This window comes from Rhamphochromis longiceps, linkage group LG10, assembly GCF_057381845.1.
Source record: "Rhamphochromis longiceps isolate RC_006_pf linkage group LG10, R_longiceps_female_GT1.1, whole genome shotgun sequence".
Taxonomy (NCBI): domain Eukaryota; kingdom Metazoa; phylum Chordata; class Actinopteri; order Cichliformes; family Cichlidae; genus Rhamphochromis; species Rhamphochromis longiceps.
This window is the reverse complement of record NC_140566.1, coordinates 14,071,485-14,091,196: the sequence shown is the minus strand read 5'-3', so window position 1 is coordinate 14,091,196 and position 19,712 is coordinate 14,071,485. Positions and strand designations below refer to the sequence as shown.

General features: G+C 41.1%; 2 protein-coding genes across 2 annotated transcripts; one reads left to right on the top strand and one right to left on the bottom strand.

Moving 5' to 3' along the window:
* Positions 1–2,382: 2,382 nt before the first annotated feature.
* Positions 2,383–7,183, top strand: gltpd2b (glycolipid transfer protein domain containing 2b). Its single transcript, XM_085420338.1, has 4 exons — positions 2,383–2,938; positions 4,418–4,476; positions 4,632–4,804; positions 4,920–7,183. Exons 1-4 carry the CDS (start codon positions 2,869–2,871, stop codon positions 5,533–5,535), a joined length of 918 nt encoding a protein of 305 aa, XP_085276464.1. The 5' UTR covers positions 2,383–2,868; the 3' UTR covers positions 5,536–7,183.
* Positions 7,184–7,202: 19 nt separating this feature from the next.
* On the bottom strand, positions 7,203–17,647 carry atp1b2b (ATPase Na+/K+ transporting subunit beta 2b). Its single transcript, XM_085420339.1, has 7 exons — positions 17,123–17,647; positions 12,730–12,858; positions 12,530–12,637; positions 12,172–12,377; positions 11,906–11,965; positions 10,939–11,034; positions 7,203–10,779 (listed from the first exon to the last, which is right to left on the bottom strand). Exons 1-7 carry the CDS (start codon positions 17,211–17,213, stop codon positions 10,612–10,614), a joined length of 858 nt encoding a protein of 285 aa, XP_085276465.1. The 5' UTR covers positions 17,214–17,647; the 3' UTR covers positions 7,203–10,611.
* Between the last annotated feature and the right edge of the window lie 2,065 nt (positions 17,648–19,712).

The following is a 19,712-nucleotide window of genomic DNA, read 5'->3' as shown; positions in this document are numbered from 1 at the left end:
AGGTGTCCTAACTAAGATTACTTATGGTGGGTTTCCTGCATTTTTTCCACCTGTCTATATATATGCATTATACATTAATAACAAAACTCTGTTATTTTCCCTCATTATAATAAAGCTTCTGCTTTTATACTCGACATGCCTCATTCACCCATTCACACAAGCACCTTTCTTTCTAAGTGCTTTCTATCTAACATATAAACACATTCACACTGACATGAGCAACTTTGGGATCAGTACTTTGACCAAGGATACTTTGTCATGCAGACTGGAGTAGGCAGGAATCAAACCACTAATTTTCACATTAGTAGATGGTCTGCTTTATCTTCTCAGCTACAGCCTTCCAAAACATGTTCTGTTTAGGTTAATGTTTCCACATTACAACCACTCTGAGCAATGTGCTGTGTTTATATTTGTTACCCTCTTCTCTACTGCTAAAGTACAGCATTATACTCTCAAGCCCACCCGATTAGCATCAGAAAATAACTCACATGGAGGCTAGTTAGTGCGACATGTGAGACACGTGTGTGTAACTGTTTTTATAGCTACAGCCAACAACTACAACTAGCGTTTCAAATATAGCTACTACAAGGGAAGCTGGGGGGATCAAAATATTGTTGGGTTAATCTGAATATGAAATGACACAGGCAGTGCCTTGTTTTGGAATTCAAATAAAACTCTGAAACCTTGTTGCAGAGAAGACAATAGAGAAGTCTGAAACTTCAGCCTACAAGTCATTAGGGGTCAATCCTCCAATTATCAATAAATAAAACGTTTTATGCTTTTAAATGACTACACTGCTGTTATTATATTTTCTCACCCAGCTCGGGATCTTTTTGCTCTGTTGAAATGGGAAATTTGTTTGGGAACGATTTCAACAAACACCAAACTTGATAGCATGAGTAATCCCAGCACTGTGGTTAAATGTTTTGATTATCCAGATGGGGTTTTCAGTAGTGCAGTAATGCTGTGCAGCAACTTTACTGGAAAATCCAGTGTGGTTTTATCTTTGCCCCCCCGTGTAACCTTTGAGTATAAAAAACAGTGTGAGAAACACAGCTTGAATCTGAATCGCTTCATGTTCACATCACCAGCTGGCTATATGCTTTTGTAATGTCTGTTATTGCATCTCAGCGTTTAATAGGAAATACAAGCTGTTTTTTTTTTTTTCATTTAATACCATATAATATCATATTGGATCCATCTCACACCTGGACACCACCGCGCCATAACAGAGATTACAAAAAAAATAATTAAAAAAAGGGGCAAATAGACTGAAAAGACTTTTTATCCCAGAGCTGCATAATGCAGCAATTTCCACATGAATGTGCTCTGTGTGATAAAGTGTTTCGCAATCTGGGAGATTGAAGAAAGGTTGCTTTTGTCTGTTTTTAAAACAATCTGTTATATAGTTTGATATAGTTTATGGTTTTTGCATACTTTTTTATGACTGCTGTGAGTGATCTTTGCACTGTTGAGACTGCACTTAATTTTATTGTACACCCAACATGCTACAGTGACAATAAAGGTATTCTCTGTTTTCTGTTCTGTGTGGTATCAAATGGTTTCTGAATGTGTCCCAAGGTTTCCCAGGGATTTAGCCTCCCCTTCTCAGTTGCTGCCTATCTTGGACAAGATCAGCCATTGGTTGCGGAGAATAAAAGCTCTGTGACCAGCCCCCGCCCCAAACTGGGAATGAATGCCCCTGCTTTCACTTTTTCCCCGCTCATCCGCAGAAGAAATACCATTGTTGAGTCCCTCTTTAGGAGCACAGACGGCCAGGCTTGAGTGTGGCGTTCAATGTCTGTACCTCCTCGTGTGATAGCAGGACCAACCTCTGAGCTTCCAACAATTATCATTATCAGAGGCAATAAGGATGAGAACACCTTTTATGAGTCACATCAGTCCGCAATGTTTTACTAATATGGCTCAGACGTCACTTTTTTAAACAAAAAGTTTGATAATTTGCATGTAGTAGTTCAAAATAATATTTGTATGAATTAGGTTTTGTGCAAAATATGATGACAGGAAAGAGGAAATAGCTTCTTTAATAAAAACAAAAGATTCACTTCCCTTTTGAGTCACATCTTTCTACAAATAGAGTTTCATGTGTGGAAATCTTTGTTCCTTTTGGCATCTCGACCAGTGCAAGTTTGGATTATTATTTATTAACATGTCTGTCTGTGTAGCCACCAAAATTAAATACAAACCCTTGGTCATCGTGACTTTAACACACTGCCTAATGATTGATATACTGTCATGGAGTGTATGAATTAGTGATAGAGAGAGCGAAAGGAGAGAAGAGGGAGGAGGGAAAGTGGTGGTCATGGGAGGAGAGGCAAGGGAGCAAGTGTTTCCTCAAGCTGACCAGGAATATAGTGCACATATAGCGGGAGGTTACAGGAGGACACCCTGTGTTGGCTCTGCTTTATCAGCTACTGGCCACACTCAGCTGATCTCTGGACCCTGGGGTTGAGCAACGCGAGAGACAGGCAGCTCTGAAATCACAAAGGCAGCACGGGAAGCCACACAGATTTTAAACAAAGTCGCAGAAAAAGCTGGATAGAAACCGCAACCTCGGGCTTGAGGAGGTGACGAGGGAAAAGGGCAGTTTCAAAATAGAGCAAGAATAGAGTTAAAGATTAATAGGGGCCATAGTGGTGGACAGGAGGTTTTGTTTGAGGTTCTGGGGAGGAGTATGAAGGATTGGAGAGGAGGGTGGGGGGGTCAGAGGCAGTGGTCTGGGAGAAAGTAATTTCAGTGACAGCCAGTGCCAGGGGACCAGAACTCATGTGAAACAGAGGAATTAAAAGATAAAGGAAAGAAAAAGGGACAAGAGGCAGACTGGACGGCCCCACACTGGACTTCAGTATGGGTGTAAAGAGCAAGGCTGCTGCAGCTATCCTTATCCTGCTGCTGTTCCTTGGCTCGCTGTGGCTACGTGAGTTTCTCTCTGTGTGGGTGCGAGCGTGTGTCTTTGATTCTCATGCTGTACTACTTAGTCTAAACAATCAGTGTGTTGTTTGTTCCGGATCAACAATGTCACATGATACCAAGCAGCCTTGATGTACAAAATACATTTAATATTACACATTTATTTATGGTAATGAAATAGTTACCCTTATTTTTCAAATAAGCTACTTCACAAATAATCTTTTACTGGTAAAGATTCTTGAAGGGTTATGTAAGTAACCCTCCAAGAATAATCTGTAAGCCTTAAAAATGTCACTGCGTTTTGCCTCATTAAAAAGAAGTAAAAGTGATTCATTGTCAAAGGAAATCAGTAAGTGGCTCCACTGTGACCTTTTAAAGGGCTAAGGAGCCACTTACTGATCTTTCTAAAAAATGTTCAAACTCAGTCCATGTGATCTGTCTTTGTCTAGTTTGTATTTATAATTCAGAATATTGGCCCCGGTTTTTAGTTGAAAGCATGAAATGTCACTTCTGCGTTTTTATAGTCAGGATGGAGACCATTTACAATAATTCATAGTCGAGTTATTTCTGCTGTTGCAGGTAAATCTGTGCTGTGTTTAATCTGAACTCATTTGCTTGTTTGCTAGTTTTCAGTATTTTGACCAGAAGCTCGATAACCTGAATGTTTATGGGTCAGTTTGGAGGATGAACCTGTGAATGTTTCTGCTGCTGATTCTGTGATTTGCAGTAACCTCACAGCTCCCTTAAAAAACACCAAACACTCCGCAGCACTCTGCATGCTCAACACAGCTGTTGCCAGTGACAGTGGCAACAATGTGTCTGTAAGGGTCTTGTTGTAAATAAACTGAACAGTGCCAAACTTTCATTAGCAACTTGCACATCAGTTAAGATGATAGGCAGGTAGATAAGTTGGTCTTTACATACAGAGATATACAATATGACGTAATACAGGATACAAGGACACCTTCTTACAATCATTTCCATGAGATAACAAAACTGTTAGATAACGGTACTTCATGAATGTTACATTTCAGCCAGCTATAATCAAAATATCAATAACAATAGAAAATATTTTAAACAGTGACAGCGTGAGAAGGATTGTTTAATGAACCTACATAATACCACTACCTGCACCAGCAGCTCCTCTTACAGCTGCGAAGTGGGTTTCAGCTCATTGGTTTATCCTTTTAGTTCACTCTCACAACTTTGCTTCTTCTTCTTTCTTTTTTTTTTAAAAGAAAGCACTGAAAGCTCGACCATATTGTAGTAGCTCACCATGAAACTGCAGACAAACACTAGCTGAAAATAGCATGAGCCATTAAGAGACAGTTATTTAGTTCACGGGTTTGTCGACACGCAAAGATAAACCAAGCTAAAGCTGTGTGACTATCTGAAAGATTAAATGATAACAATATCAATATTGCTCTGTGAACCAAAACTAACTGTAACCCTTGGTCTTTTTTCTCTTTTCAATGGTCCACTTCAGAGGGGGGGTTGGATTACCACTGGGATTCTTGTGTAAAAGGTTATAATCAGTTAAATAAGGTAAGAGTACCTCCTGAATCTGATATTAGATTGCTTGCAGACTATGAAGTGGATTTCTTTGTTTTTTTTTAAAATAAATGTCGTGCTTTCTTTCTTCCTTTGTCCCCTGCCGATTGCACCCACATTCATGCACTGCCCATCCCCCCCACCATTAGCTTCACCAGCTGTCCAACAGCAGTGTGGGCGATGGAGCTGAGAGCCAGCTTGAGCTGTGCCCCGGTCAGACCTTCCAGGTGTCACTTCTGCTCTCCCACCTGCTGGATGCCCCAACTCACAACTCTGATGTGCTGCTGCAGCCATATCTGTCCAGCTGGGACGAGCTTGTCAAGTAGGATTTTCAGATAAAGATTTGTTTACGGCCATCAGGAAGAAAAGTTATTTGTTGTTTGCTGATTATCTGAAATCTGTAAGCTGCTTTATCCTGTTCTGTGTTACTCTTCTAGGTTCATGGACTCTCTGGGGCCAATGGTGGGACTGATATCTAAAGAGATAGAAAGTAAGACTTCTATAATTCGCCAGCTGGCCCTGACGGCAGACGGGAACCCTGAAGCAGAGGTAGGCCCGGATCTACATTCCATAAACTCTGTAAACTCACAGGGTGGTGGGACAAAGAATAAGGCGTCGGTGCACACCAGTGCTTATCACTCTGTGCGCTCTATGATCTTGGTGGAGCTGAATCAAGGCCTGGTGAGTTTCCACCACCAGACAGACTCTGGATGCCGGACTCTACTGCGCCTGCATCGCGCTCTGCTTTGGCTGAAGCTCTTCCTGGAGAAGCTGGCTGAGACACCAGTGGAGGGACGGCTCAGGAGTCCCTCTGACCTGTGTCGTGAGGCCTACAAGAGCACCCTCGCTCAACACCATACATGGTACGTCCGCAAGGCCGCCGAGCTGGCCTTCATTGCCCTGCCAGAGCGGGGTTTCTTTTTCAGGCTGGTGTGCGTGCAGAACCAGGAGGAGATGAGCAAAGTGCTGCACAGGGTGTCTCGGGCCATCGGAGAGGTTTATGACCGGACACAGAAAGCTCTGGAGGAACATGGCATGCTGGACTTGCCATAAAAAATGAGATAATCAGACTGGACACAGGGGCACTGCTGCTGTTTTACCCGTCTTTGGGTTGTGCTTCTGCTCTGTATCCTTGGCGTCATATATTGGATTTAGATACAAATAAGATGCAAGCTTTTCTACGATGCAAGAATTGACTTGTTTTTCACCCAGAACTCCGCTTTTTTTTTTTTCTTCTACGGACCAAAGTGCTGAGTCAACAATCAACATGTGACATTCAGCTTTACTTTGATGTTTCTCATCAGATTTTATGGGGTACTATCTCAAACTTTGTTGCTGATGATTATGGTTTAGACTGTGCATTATTTACAAAAGTATAATTGATTTTTTTAAATAGCGCATGTGTAACTAAAATTGACAATTGGTAATTGCTATATTAAAAAGAACTGCTCTTTTACAGTGTTATTCCTCTGGTAAATTACCTCGTAACTATCGTGTTGGTCTGAAATCTCCACGCGACCAAATGGATTAGAAAGTTACTGCTTCACAGTGATGCTGTGTGTAGAGTATGGCTTTGTTATTTTTACATCTATGTCATTTTTTTGTATCATGTTAATGATTAATTTAAAAAAAAAAAGAGAAGACAATCCATTTGATTATTTCTACTCATCGTGTGATCCAGCAATGGAAAAACATTTAACTGGCAATAAAATGTTCTTTATGTTGTGCACCAACCAACCAGCAGAGGTTCCAGTGCCCTGCTAGAAGTCACATCACAGTGAATATAATCTGGTCTATGTGGCACTCTTACCTATACACACTCTGCACTTTTTGTCTGAATCCAAATGCAAAGGCTTTTCCTGTCCGAATACGTTTGGTATTACTGTTATAATATCAAAGAATATTCCGTATTATATTACAGAGTACACGTGTAACAGAGAGAATAGCATGTGTATGACTCATCTGCACTGCTGGTGTTGATTAGACTGTTTTAAACCCAGCAGTACCTCCAACGCTGGCTCCATTTTTATGAAACGCTTTCTTTCTGAGTGGGCAACGGTGGAGAAAATGGGGTTAAAGTCACGGAGTGCAGAGGAGACAGGAGCTGGGTAAAGGTCAGGAAGCGGAAGTACACTTCACCTTTAATCCTGTCAACCACTTGGTGGCAGACTATTTAAAGCAACTGCCACGGGGGGGGGGGGAGTACAACTTATAAAGCATCCACATTTTTCTCCTGTCTACAGTCAAAGTGACCTGTGACATGGATGGCATAATCATTTTGTGAAAATCAAGTTTATTTTGTATATAATCATCATATATTATATATACCATATATTACTGTTTTAAACAGTAATATATGGTTACCTGTGAGGATTATGGAGAATGAGATTATATTAGTTTCATTAGTTACATTCATCCGAAAACTACTTTTAACACTAGCTGGCTTGTTTTATTGTCAACTGTGAAAGTGATGCTATATTTAACTACACGTTGGTCACTGCTATTCCACCTAGTTTCTAGAACATGCCTGATCATGAGTAATACATCAATCCCTCCGCCCATGAAACTGGCAAAGAGTAGCAGAAAGATGACTGAGAAGCAGGCACGAAAGGAAGTTTGAGTTCCCTTAAATAACATTTATTCATTTCTCTATCTTGGTTTGCAGTAAACATGAGCAAAAATATACATACAGTTAGAGCAGAAAACAAAGATCCAGAATATTTATCATCTGTTAGGGAGAGAGTGTTTGAACAAATTCACTGAATTTCCTTCTTGTTGGCTTATAATACCAGTCTTAAGCAGTAATACAGTTTAACATTAAGGGGCAATGAGATTGTTTTTTACTTATTCATGTAGTTATCTCTACTTAAAAGCCAACAGTTGGCTTTCTCCAACCTTTGCAGTGGATAAAGTGTTGTCAGAACTCTGACAGAAAGCTTTGATTATAGGTTTGTTTTAAAACAGTAAAACAAACTCAAATGACAAAAACAATCAAAGAAAAAAAAAAAACTCAAATCCATATCTATTCAAGTTTCCTTGAATACTATTCTGAAAATCTATCTAGTACGTCCTATCACATGATATATTCCAGGCTAATGCATTCGCTCATCTTTACAACAAAATACTCTTTTATAAACAAAACAATTCTTTTTTTTTAATGGTTCCATCATCATAATAACACACACTGGCATATATGCAGTCTTTCCCTTTTGTTCCTTACTGTTTCTGATGCACGTCGCTCTGATTGTGTTACAACCTTTCCTGTAAATATTCATATAGCCACACAAGAAATAAATATATTGCTTTTCAAAGACATTTCCAAATTATCACTGGAAAAAAAGCAGATAAATGGAGATAACAGGAAATAACATTCTGTGACACTGGGGGAGCAACACTGTCTGTCCACCAGGAGGCACTGTTATGTCGTGGTGAACCATGTTCCTTTGTGCGTATTATTATTATATAAGAGGAGGCCTTTTTATTATCACAGGGTATTTAGCCCTCCAGTTGGATCCTACAGTATCTCTGCATGGGATCCTTACTCAGATCTACTGCTGAGGATGTGTCAGACAAGTGGAAATTCAATTTTAACTGTCATGTAGATCTTTGGTTGAAGAAATCATCTTCACATGCGTGAGTGAAACAAGAGTGTCCGATTAGCCAGTGAAGCGGAACACTTTTATTTGTTGTGATGTGATTCAAACTAAACAAAGTGTAATGTGAATGTGGTGAGCAAAATGAGAAATGAATAAACCTTGAACCGGCCGCCTGACACGAGGAGGAGGAGCAACAGAGCGGGGTAAAGAAGTTCAGCGTGCCTGCTCTGGATTAGCTGACCAGATTAAGAGATTACATTGAAATTAAGTAAGTGTTGCAGCGGTGCAAGAGGAGAAATGCATGCAAACTGGGTGGCGGACTCATGAAAAATTACTGTTAGAGCTGATCATCCATTATAAATGACCTTTCAAATATAGATCAGATAATCACCTTGGATCTAATGGGCTTGCCTTCATTCTCTGTCAGATGATGCAGTCTTATTTAAACCACTGCAAAATATTTGCAGGCATACAGAGAAACACACAGCCTTCCAAAACAAATTAATAATCAGCCAGACCTTAATGTGAGCGAACAGATGCTCGTGTTCTATATTTGCTGCAGTGACATGGCAGGATCACAGTCTAACTGATCTAACAGTTTTGGAGCTGTGCAGAGGTAACGTGCCTGAGTTTAAAAGTGTGACTCCACAGATTTCTCAAGCCAATAATTTAAGGGATGCTTAGTAAACAGCTCAAGCACTAAACTCAGGAACATGTCTGACTTTTTTAGAGGCTGAAACTGATTGTCTTGTTATCAGTATGGGTTTTCCTTCAGTATGATTCATACAATACCGGGGAACACAACAACATCGAACCAAATTAACAAAAAAATATCTTTCTTCTGTGGTCAATGGAGTAAATCTTCATGTTGTTTTTAATTTGCTACAGCCCTACAAATCAAAACTGAACTAACATTCAAAATAATAAAGTAATGACTGTCTTTTAAAATAAGAGGTAAAGTGTACATTTTCGTATCTCAGATGCATCCTTTAGGTGAAGAAAATGAGAATGAATGAGAAAAAAGAAAACTACCCAAAAAAACAAAACACAAAAAACAAACAACTTCCTTCAAAACTGGAAATGCATTAATAAACTCAAGTCAGCTTCACAAAAAAAGAAAAGAATAAAAGCGCACTTTCTGTGCAAAACAATACCATTTTTTTTTTACAATGGCATCTATTTCTGATACAAGTGAAATAGATGCAATACACTCAATAATACAGCTCCTCTAAACATCGATTGAATATTAATATTAAAAACTGAAACGCAAGAAATTCTAGGTTTGACTTTGGGAATAAAATGCGATATTGAATTTTGTCTGTGTGTGTTTGTGTGCTCGTGCAGAACAGAGGTCGATTTTGTCATTTTCACATGATATTCAGGTATCTTATTGGACTGCAGTCCAGGATCCACAAAGCTAGAGTTCAGTTTACCCCGTAACCGACTGAGAATTCAGGTGTTATATGACCCCCCCCATATATAAATATATATATATCATCTGTTTCACAAGCTACTCATTCACAATGAGAGTGAATATCAAATGATCCAAAATGATTACTATTTAATAGAAGTCATCTGATGAATGGATACGGGCATTCATAATGCATGCCACTTAATGAATATTGCACATTGCATGCAACTTCCCGACCTACAGTATGAACTAAAACACACGATCTCCTGCACTCTTTACTCCTCTTTACCTGTAATGTGTACCTCATGTTCTTCTTTTTTTGGGGGCAGGGGGTCATCTTACTGTATCACTTTTTTTTTTTAAAAACACAGGTTTAAAGATTACGGTGTGGTCCCTCCTGGTGGTCAGTCGCTGAACTTATTACAGATGTAAGCAGCCGAGAGGTGGGACACAGGAGCCTCCTGCCTTTGTAGCATACTAAGACAATACGCACATGCAAATGGCATCATCTCTGCATCAATCCTGTTTGTTGGAATATTCTTTTAAAGTGCAACAAAATAGACGCACTGATGTAAGATTACTATTATTATGCTGTATAAATACTGTAGATATACACGCTCGGTATTGTAATTTGTGGATCTTCATATCTAGAGGGATACTCTATGAGGAGGCAGCGGGTTGGCGGGGGGTGGGGAGCAGCAGTACAGTGGTAAAGTTGCTGATCCTTGCAAACTCTGCAAACACACGTCCACGTCCTTTATAGCCCCCTAGTTTGTCATGCAGTATAAATAGACATCACCTCAAACTAACTGATGGAAAATAACCTGTGTGTGAATGCTCACAGAAATAATGACAGGATTAGCACCCTTTTGGTTCTCACCTCGTCTCGCCACGTGACCTGACAAAGAATTTCCCACAAAAATCTGTGGAGAGGTGTGGGGTGGAGGGTGGGGGTGAGGTTGGAAAGGGTTGGGGGTGTAAACAAATCCTAAAAAGGGTGTGAATACTGTGATTTTTGTTTTCTGTGCATGTGCAGTGTTGCTGAGAATGAAGACAGTATGTTTTGGGGGATGAGGCTGGTGGGGGTGGGGGTTAGGGTGGGGTTGGAGGAGGGGGGTAAACCTAGTTTTTACTGTTGATCCTCAGCTTGAAAGACACTCGCCCAGCAAACTTGTCCCTTTCACCTCCAACGGGAATGTTTTCGGCGTTGATCTTGCACTCAATGTTCACGTCTTCATTGTGAGTAATGTTGAGGAACTTGACTGCAACCAAGGGCTGAGAGTAGTTCACCTGCAAAAACAGTCAACAAAGACGTCGTAAACCTGCGGACCCAGTAGGTTTAACTCTGTGGTCTGTGTGCGCAATTGTAAACAAACACACATTAATTATTAACAGTTACTGCTATCGTGTTTACAGCACATTATATTTTAATTTAAACCACATTCTTACCTGCGCTTTCTTGCCGTAGTAAGGGAAGTACATAGGGTTGATTGTGCCATTTGGAGGAAAGTAAATCAACTCTCCAATTTTATCAGCGTCATCTTTCTGAGGGGGTGAAACGGCTTCATCAGTTATATAGCTATAATCTCCACTTTATAAGGTGGAGGTGAGCTTTATTTGTCTACTTTTCTCTAAATTTCTTTCTCCTACATATCTACCATCTAGTTCTAAAATGCAAATACAAAACAACAATGTGATCGACTGCTACAGATATATCATATAGAAATATTATCTAAACCAGGGGAGTCAAACTCTGAGAAAGGTAACGCAGCGTCAAATTTTATAGTGACTAAGATAACCTGTTAAGTAGAATCCTATGTAAATAACATTTTTTTAAAGCCAATTTCAACAATATTTTTTTCTACATTCAGCAACTTTGTTATTACAAACACGCGCATCATAAATCGTACAAATTACTAAACTACTTTATGTCAGTGTGATATAGCAGACTAAGTCATATGAAGACAGATATGTCTCAAGATATAATCCTAAATATAGTAAAAAGTGCAAAAATACTAATCATACTCTCACAATTTTTACACACTTTGTAAAACCACCCAGTGGGTGAAACTGGGCCCTTTGGCAGACCTCTTCTTGCCCAAAGGCTTTTTGTTTGACACCTCTGATCTAAACTGTACCAAACATGGGTCCTGGACTTTTTCTTACCCATTGATCTTTGCCAACTCTGTATTTCTGCGAGTGAACAAATTAATGGAACACAATGGAGAAAAGAAAAGGGCAGCGATAAAAACAACTGGCTTGACTGACAAGACAGCCTGAAAAGAAATTCATGATAGCTAAGAAAGGAAGATGGAGGTAAACGACAGGTGGAATACTGCAGATGACGTGAGGCACAATAGCTATGAATAAAACTGTTGTGTCAAGCCTCTGATTGTGAAAGACAAAAAGGGATTACCTTTGCAGCACAGGTGACATACGGAGCCTGGTTATCCTTTCCTGGCAGCAAACCAATCACCTGATGAGAAAATAAAGAAAACCGTTTTTTGTTCATTTTTAGGCGATATAACATAAGTGAATGATGATAAATGCAAAAACCAATCAGTTTAATTATGATAGTGACTTTTTTCTTTTTATCATTTCCAACCAGTTTGGTTGTCTCAGTCACTCCATGTCTCCTAGCAACACCAGTCCCTTTCACTCCCCTCTCTTTTCCTTTCATACCCGATTCAGCTTGATGATGATGCATGGCTGGCCTTCTCGGTATCCATAGTAACGGTCATCGATTCCAGAGCAGCTCTGGAGGACTGTGCGGTTGAACTGACAGGATCGTTTCGGGTTGTTCTTCACCTCACCGCTGTCCTCCTGGATGAAGTACTTGTCTGGGGCGCACTCGTGATTTTTCTGGGCTTGGAGGGAATCATTGTAGGCTGCAGGGAAAATAGGAGAGTGTGTGTGGGGTGAAATTGTCTTTATAATCAACTAAGATCCCAGTACAAGACGATCTCCTGTCAGCTAACTATAAAGAGATTATCTGTGTATGTCATAACATTCTGTCTTAGAGGGCAAGAGCCAAACTTACGTTGAAGGAATTTGTCCAATGTCTGGGCATACAGGTCCCAGCTCTCAGTGTCCTCTTTAGTATAGACTATTTCAAAGGTGTCATCTGCCCGAGGTCTAATCACCAAGCCTGAGAGTGACAAGAGAGACAGCAGGGAGTACATGACACAGTGCACAGACCATGATCTGTGTTCATGCAGCTTGTATCTATAGTTTCTGCACCTGGTGTGGAGAGCCTGTCTTGCCAGGTTGGTCTGTGTTCGTCCAGGGTCTGCAGCATGACATACATGGTGAGAGCAAACATGCCAGCGAGGCAGGTGTAGAAAATTAAATAGAAGAGAAAAATAAGGCCTGCAGACAATGAGAAAATAGAGCCATATTAATATAAGCAATAGTAACAAAAATGGAATATTAAAATATTACAAAACAGCATCTTCCCCAACTGGAAAAATGTGTAAAAACTATTTCTTCATCATCAGATTTGGTCAGTTGATGTTGTAGAAAGATAATCTGATCATATGCCCCAAAATTGATATCACTGAGACATTTTCATCTATAAATGGCTACATATAAGATAATATAATTTGTGTTTATGTGTTTATTGCATGGAAAATGTATGTTTGATACACTGTGCAAAAAACCCCAATAACCTTTAATCCTTTTTTTTTTGCTATGATTACATTATTTAGTCTGCTGTACACCACAGCACATCTATGAATTATGCATAAAGTCCATTAGACTAACATCTGCAAGTCAGCAAAGTCCATTTCATTATAATTGCAGCACACAAACCCTTAATGAGAACAAATAATCTCACATCTGAATTGATGAGTAGTTCATGTCTATTACGTCACTCTCTAACCAAACATGTCTACGGGATTTCAGTTAATCCTCGTTAAATTGCTTCACTGCATCTGCAACATCTGCCTCTGTTTCTCTCTCACTCACATGAAAGAAATCATCCTTTAGATGCAATGCTTAAAATATCATCGTTTAAAGTTAAAATAACTGGAGGCAACACATTTTCACTGTAATGCAACTAATGCAAGTGGTCTGAGAGAGAACTAGAGTCTCCCCAGGGCTCTATTTTAAGGCTTTAGATCATCTAGACCACAATAGGAGATGGTGTCCAATCATGGGTCTTTTAAAAAGAATAACAGGGAAGCACTATAGGGTAGCATAAAAAGCACAAAGTGCATGTAGGATATAAGAAGCGGTGGTGCAATGTGTGAAGCAGAAGACATCCACCAGGGCGAGCAGGGTTTGAATCATATGTGAAGCCATAACTCAATACTGACTCATTTTAGCACACATGCCAGTGGCTGTACAGTGGAAGGTGCTTAGTACAGATCAGGCAGAGCTTTTCCTTCCATGTTTCTGCCCACTGCAGGTTTTTATGTTATTTTATCAACATAAACTCAAAACACAAGCTGCACATTAATCCTTAAATTCTTTGTGTTTTTGCATGGACTGAAAAATAAGTATGACACAAAGTGAACCTAACCACGCAGGAGTTCGTGGCTGACGACCAACTTCATTATAGAACTGTCCTGTCCACAGAAAGGAAGGAAGAATGACAGAAGGCAACACCAGGAGAGAGAAAATAAGGATGCCCCGGAGACTGAGCCACAGAGTCAGGGGACTAGGTTTATTAATAACTGTGTACGAGCAAATTGATAATGATAATTACATTTGATATAAAGAAGAGTTTGTTTTTAATGCTTTACTTTGTCATTGTTGTGACGAAAATACTGAGATTTCAGATGGAGATCCTAACTTGGCATCTTTTCATTGTTATTTTGTGAGATCAACAAATTCATAAACCATTTCTGAGGCGATCTTTCTAACTTGGAACCATCAGATACATTTGAAGCAGCTGTTTGCTTCCTATCCACATACAGAACATGTATGTGACGCATCCCACATTTCAAGCATCGACACCTGAGGCCATTGTTGGGAGGCAGCTGAGTGCCTTGACCCTGCACCTCTGCTGGATGGCCCCCAGCGTGGCGCTCACTCCCTCAGTCAGCAGGCTCAGCATCGCATTTGTCTCCCTGCGCTGCCAGACTGGCAAAATGTCAAGGGGAGATGGAGGGGGGGGTGGCAATCGCAGAGGGGTATCTTGATGATTTACAGCTTGTGTGCACAGCTTGTGTGTGCATTTTTTGCCTGACTGTACCTGAAGTTTTAGAATCTAATAAAAACGAATCCCTTAGTGGGATGACAATGAGCATCCCATCTACACCACAGAAAAGACACAAGCTCAGTTATTAATTATACACAGACCATGAACTATGCTGGAGGCAACGCAGCAAGAGAGACGCTACGATCCAACAAAAGTGGCAAAGTGTTTGTCTCTGTCGTCAAGGGGGTGGGGGGATTTTTGTGCCAACCACAAATATGACACCACCCAGGGGGAGAATGAATGTGCGCACATCCAGACGGGATCAAGCGTGCAGGCAAGGTGGCTTCCCCCCCTGGCAAACAGGGTGTTGGGTTTACAGCCTGCCCTCTCAGTCATGCTGATGATGGACAGTGAGGCGTCTCTGTTTCGCACTGGTTTTGTATGCAGACGGTGATTGAAAGAAAAGAACAAAAGGACAGGCTCGGATGGTCCACTACCCTGTTCTTTCTTCGGTAATAATGGCAGGAGGTGTCCCTTTTTTCTCTCACAATTAATTGGGAGGACATGCTGTTTAATCGCTTTGCAACTTGCTGATCAAACGCACCTCTGAAATAAAAATGAAAAGGTCTGGCGAGAGCGTGGATAGCTCTGAGCTGTGGCTCTTTCACCGGCAAACACTGCTAATTATCTCGTACACAATGTTAAAGTAACAAAGAGCACCGTGATTCTGGTCACCATGAGGCCCTTTGAGGTTCTTTTCCTGTGTTGCAGTGTGGACTTTGTTTCTGGAAGTGGGAGGTCCAGAACACTTCATTAGTCAAGCTAGTTGTCTGACCATGTTTCACTGTGTCAGCTTGTGGCATGTGTAACAACAAACCTGCAGCACTGCTCTCCTTTATCAAGGTTATTTCCATATCATTACAGCTCTTTACAGAAAGCAGAACACAAAAGGAAGTGTTTTGCGTCTCATCCTCAAAGAAGTCTTTGATCTAATGCTTTGAATGTGCATTGTGCTGCAGAAACACATTAATGCCTTAAAGAGACTGGAAACCTGCATTTAAACCCCTCTTCAGTGCAAGCCGTAAGAAACTGTATCACGAGTAGATTAGGCCGTGTTGCCAGCACATTGGAAGTAATGGTACAGTATGTACAGCATTAGAAGAATGAGAAAGTGCTACTCTGAAAAGCCATGTTTAGCAGACCTACATGTAGTCTCTAACTCCAGAAATAGCCTAATTACTAAGTCTCAGAGAGCGCAGCTTAAAAAGGCCAACAGACCTTAAAGCACCTGGGGCACATTGGACTGGATTAAGTTGTACACTGTGGGAGGATTCCAGTTAAGGAAGCTACAGTCCATGAGTCCCAGCCCCACACTGAAAGAATAATATATGTGCACTGATGAAAAATAATCAGAAAATTCAAACTCAAAGTAAAGACTACGTTTAACACAGTTTCAGCCTCGAGTGCTAAACTCAAGTCTCTGAGCTCAGATCTTCAGTGAAAATGTGAAAATGAATCCAAGTTCCTAAAAATGTTTTACTTTGCCAGAGCACGCTGAATTTGATACCTTCCTCTCCAGCCAATGAACTCATTAGATTAGGATTAAATCCCTTACTGATTTACACACACTGGGAGGGGTCGAGTTGGAGGTGATACAAATAGCATTTAGCCCTCGGCTTTACCCAGATTAAACATGCTCCAATGTCATTAGAACAGAGCCATATGCGCCCTGTCATCTCATGAATCTTTGAACTAGTTGCAGGGTCTTTGTATAGCAGAAAATGTGTCAGTATATGGCAACACTACGGTGTTAAAAAGAGGATTTGACCTGATCGTCGCTCAGCATCTCAGGGGAAAAGCCTGGAAATAAATGACATCATGTTGCACACACACTTGATGAAGCCACGGGCATGCAAACAAATCTCTGTACAACTTCAGTAAGCAGCTTTCCTAGAAAAAGTCTTCTCTGCAGCAGAATGAAAGTCATAGTTATAACTAAATCACTCTTCAGAAGAGAAGAATCGATTACATGCACTTTACAAGAAAGTGGAGCCTTTTTATTTTCAGCAATGCTGCTGTAATCAGGTTTATCCAAATGTAAAATAAAACCAAATGCCTCATCCCTTATGCTGGGCGCAATGCGCAGGGAAAGCATTGTAGAAAAAATACATTAAATTAATAAAGTAGACAGGAGTTGGGGTGGGGTGGGTGGGTGGGGTGGGGGGGTTCGGCTGGCTTCCACAGGAGCGGTGCCGCAGTCAGATTTCAGCACCAACCTGTAGTGGACAGCGACATCCATCTCATCGCCTGAAGGAAATTACCGCCTAACTTCAAGCAGGGTCGAAATTCATGTCATGGTTACACACGCTCATTTCTCTCTTACAGCATCTTAGCGAACCTTTAGGGGGGGGGGGAAACCACTGTGCCAGAGACCTGTTATAGAGCCGGGGGACCCTGTTTGCTGCATTGCCGTAGCTGGACAGCACTTACCCCAGCTGCTCGCCGTTCTGCCCAGAAACTCCCTCGTCCTCGGGTTCCATAGAAACTCCTTCCAATCGCTTTTTTCTCCATCCTTTGCCATTTTCTAACGAACTGCTCCAAAGCTCAACTAAAAGCGGCCTGATGACACTGAGCGCCGGGCTGAAGCACTTTGCCCTGACAGCAGAGAACAAGAGGGATGGAGAGAGAAGGAGAGAGAGAGCCCTGCCGTATCACTGCTCCTACAGGAAGAAGACCGGCATTAAAGAAGTCGACTTAAACACTCAACGAGCCCGCATGAAAATAAATAAAGTAAAAGCACTGCTGTAGCCTAGATTATATGAAGGACTGGTAGGCCAACAGAAGAGGTAGCAGTTTCACACTCAGAACAGACCTAGTGACTGCCCTCCCCCCCAGCTCTTGTCTGCATGCCGCAGAGTTTTGATGAGTGGTGCAGAAATGTAGTGATACTGCGGTAAAGCACTCCCTCCGCCTCCCTCTACAAGCGCCACACCGCTCTCCACACATACATCCTAACACGCACGCACCAGCGCAGGCCTTAACCCTCCTCCCGCATGCCGCGATCCACAGCAGCTCCCGCCTACTCCACCCGCCTGACCAATCACCTGCTCGGGATCCTCACTCCTGATGCACGAGAGACAAGCCTCAGAGCAAATCGCTTGGTGACTTAGAGCATCCCTTTATTGGCTAAGTGGTTCTTGACGTCACGTATCCAAAGAAAAATCAACAGAATAATTTTAATAATCCCTCATGGACCGTAAAGTGTCTCTGTTGGTGAATTCACTGTCCGCTTGAGGTGACTAATTTATGTCCCATTCAGGCTTTTATTTATTTTTGAATCAAGTTATGTCAGGAAAGCCTTGGAGAATTTTTTTTTTCCTTTTAAAAACAGCAGTAAATGAGAATGAGGCTTTTTGAAAGGATAACATAGAAATTACATTAAACCCTATATATACATTATTAACATCGTTTACACATCAAAAATATACAGTCACCCACTTTCAGTTCTAAATATTTCCGTATAACTTATTAGAATCTGGAGCTTACGAGGTTCTTAAATTAGCCAAATAGAACCACAGATTGAACAACATACATATTACGCATTGTCTTTAATTATTTAACAAAAATTAAGCAATATTGCAGAAGTATTGCATTTAAAACTAAGCAAAATTCACAATTCTATGGTTTATTATAAACACCTTTAGCAGCAATAACTTGAATTAACTGTTTTCTGTATGATTTTTATCAGTTATTTACATTCATGTGGACACCTTTGGACTGCTGTTCTTTACATTGCTTCAGTTCATTGAGGTTTGCGCGCTCTCTTAAAGTACCACCACAGCATTTTAGTCATCCTGATGTCTAGATTTGGGCCATTGCAACACTTTGGTTCTTTTCGTTTGCTTTAGATTCATTGCCGTGATTAGGACCATTGTCTTGTTATGAGATCCAGTTTGGGCCAACCTTTAGCTGTCAGATAGATGACCTCACATTTGACTCTAGAATACTTTGTTATAAAGATGAGTTGAGTCAACTCGACAACTGCAAGGTGCCCAGGTCCTGTAGCTGCCCAAATCATTACTTGTTCAGTGCCATGCTTGACAGTTGGTATGAGGTGTTTGTGCTGATTTGCTGTGTTTAGTTTTGCTAAGCACAGTGAAGTGCAAACCTATATGTCCACTTTGGAATGATGTCCTTGTCATGGTCCTGGGCCATGTGGGCCCAGTATTCTTAGTTTTCATGTATTTTTGTATTTTGTTCTTTATTTAGGCCATGCTTCCTGGGTTGATCTGTTACGTTGTTCCTTATGTGTTTTCCCTTCGTGACTCTTACCCCCTGTGTGCCCCTCTGTGTATTTATGAGCCCTCGTCTCTCTTTGTGTTTTATTCTATGTTTTCCCCAGCCCGTTATGTCTGCGTTCTCCCCGTGCTCTCTCTCCTCCTGTTTGAACCTCTGTGTACTTCCTGTTTTACTTTGCCCATCTCCCATCAGTGTTACGTTCACTCCTGCCGTGTCTTGTTATGATTATCAGTGTCACCTGTGTTCCCCGTGTGCATCCACTTCCCCTGATCATCCCTCATGTGTATTTAGTCTCTGTGTTTCATACAGTCTGTGTCGCGTCGTCTGTGTTATCTCCCCTACCCCTTGTCATAGTTTCCCAGCCTTAACTAGTCCTAGTTTGTACTTTGTTTAGCCATAGTTTTCCCAGTCTATGTTCAGGTTTTCCCTCAGTTGCTTTGCTGCCTTGTTCCTTAAGTTTTCGGCCCTAAATAAAGGCTCGCCTTCTGTTAAGTCCGGTTTTGTGTCCTCACCTCTGTTTGCTCTTGGGTCCTCCACTCACTCCACACGGTCTGCCCTGGCGGTCCGTGACAGTCCTCTGTCAAAGGACACAGAGCCTCTGTCATTCCAGAGGCCCTGTGGTTTAATGCTCCAAACTACCAAAACCTCTGCTTTTACAGAGGAGCTCACACTTGATCATGATCAGTTAATGAAGTGCATCCGATTAGCAGCAGCTGGCTGCTACTTATCTTCATAATCAGTATGAAAACAGTAAGGGAGTACTTAGTTTTTCACATACTCC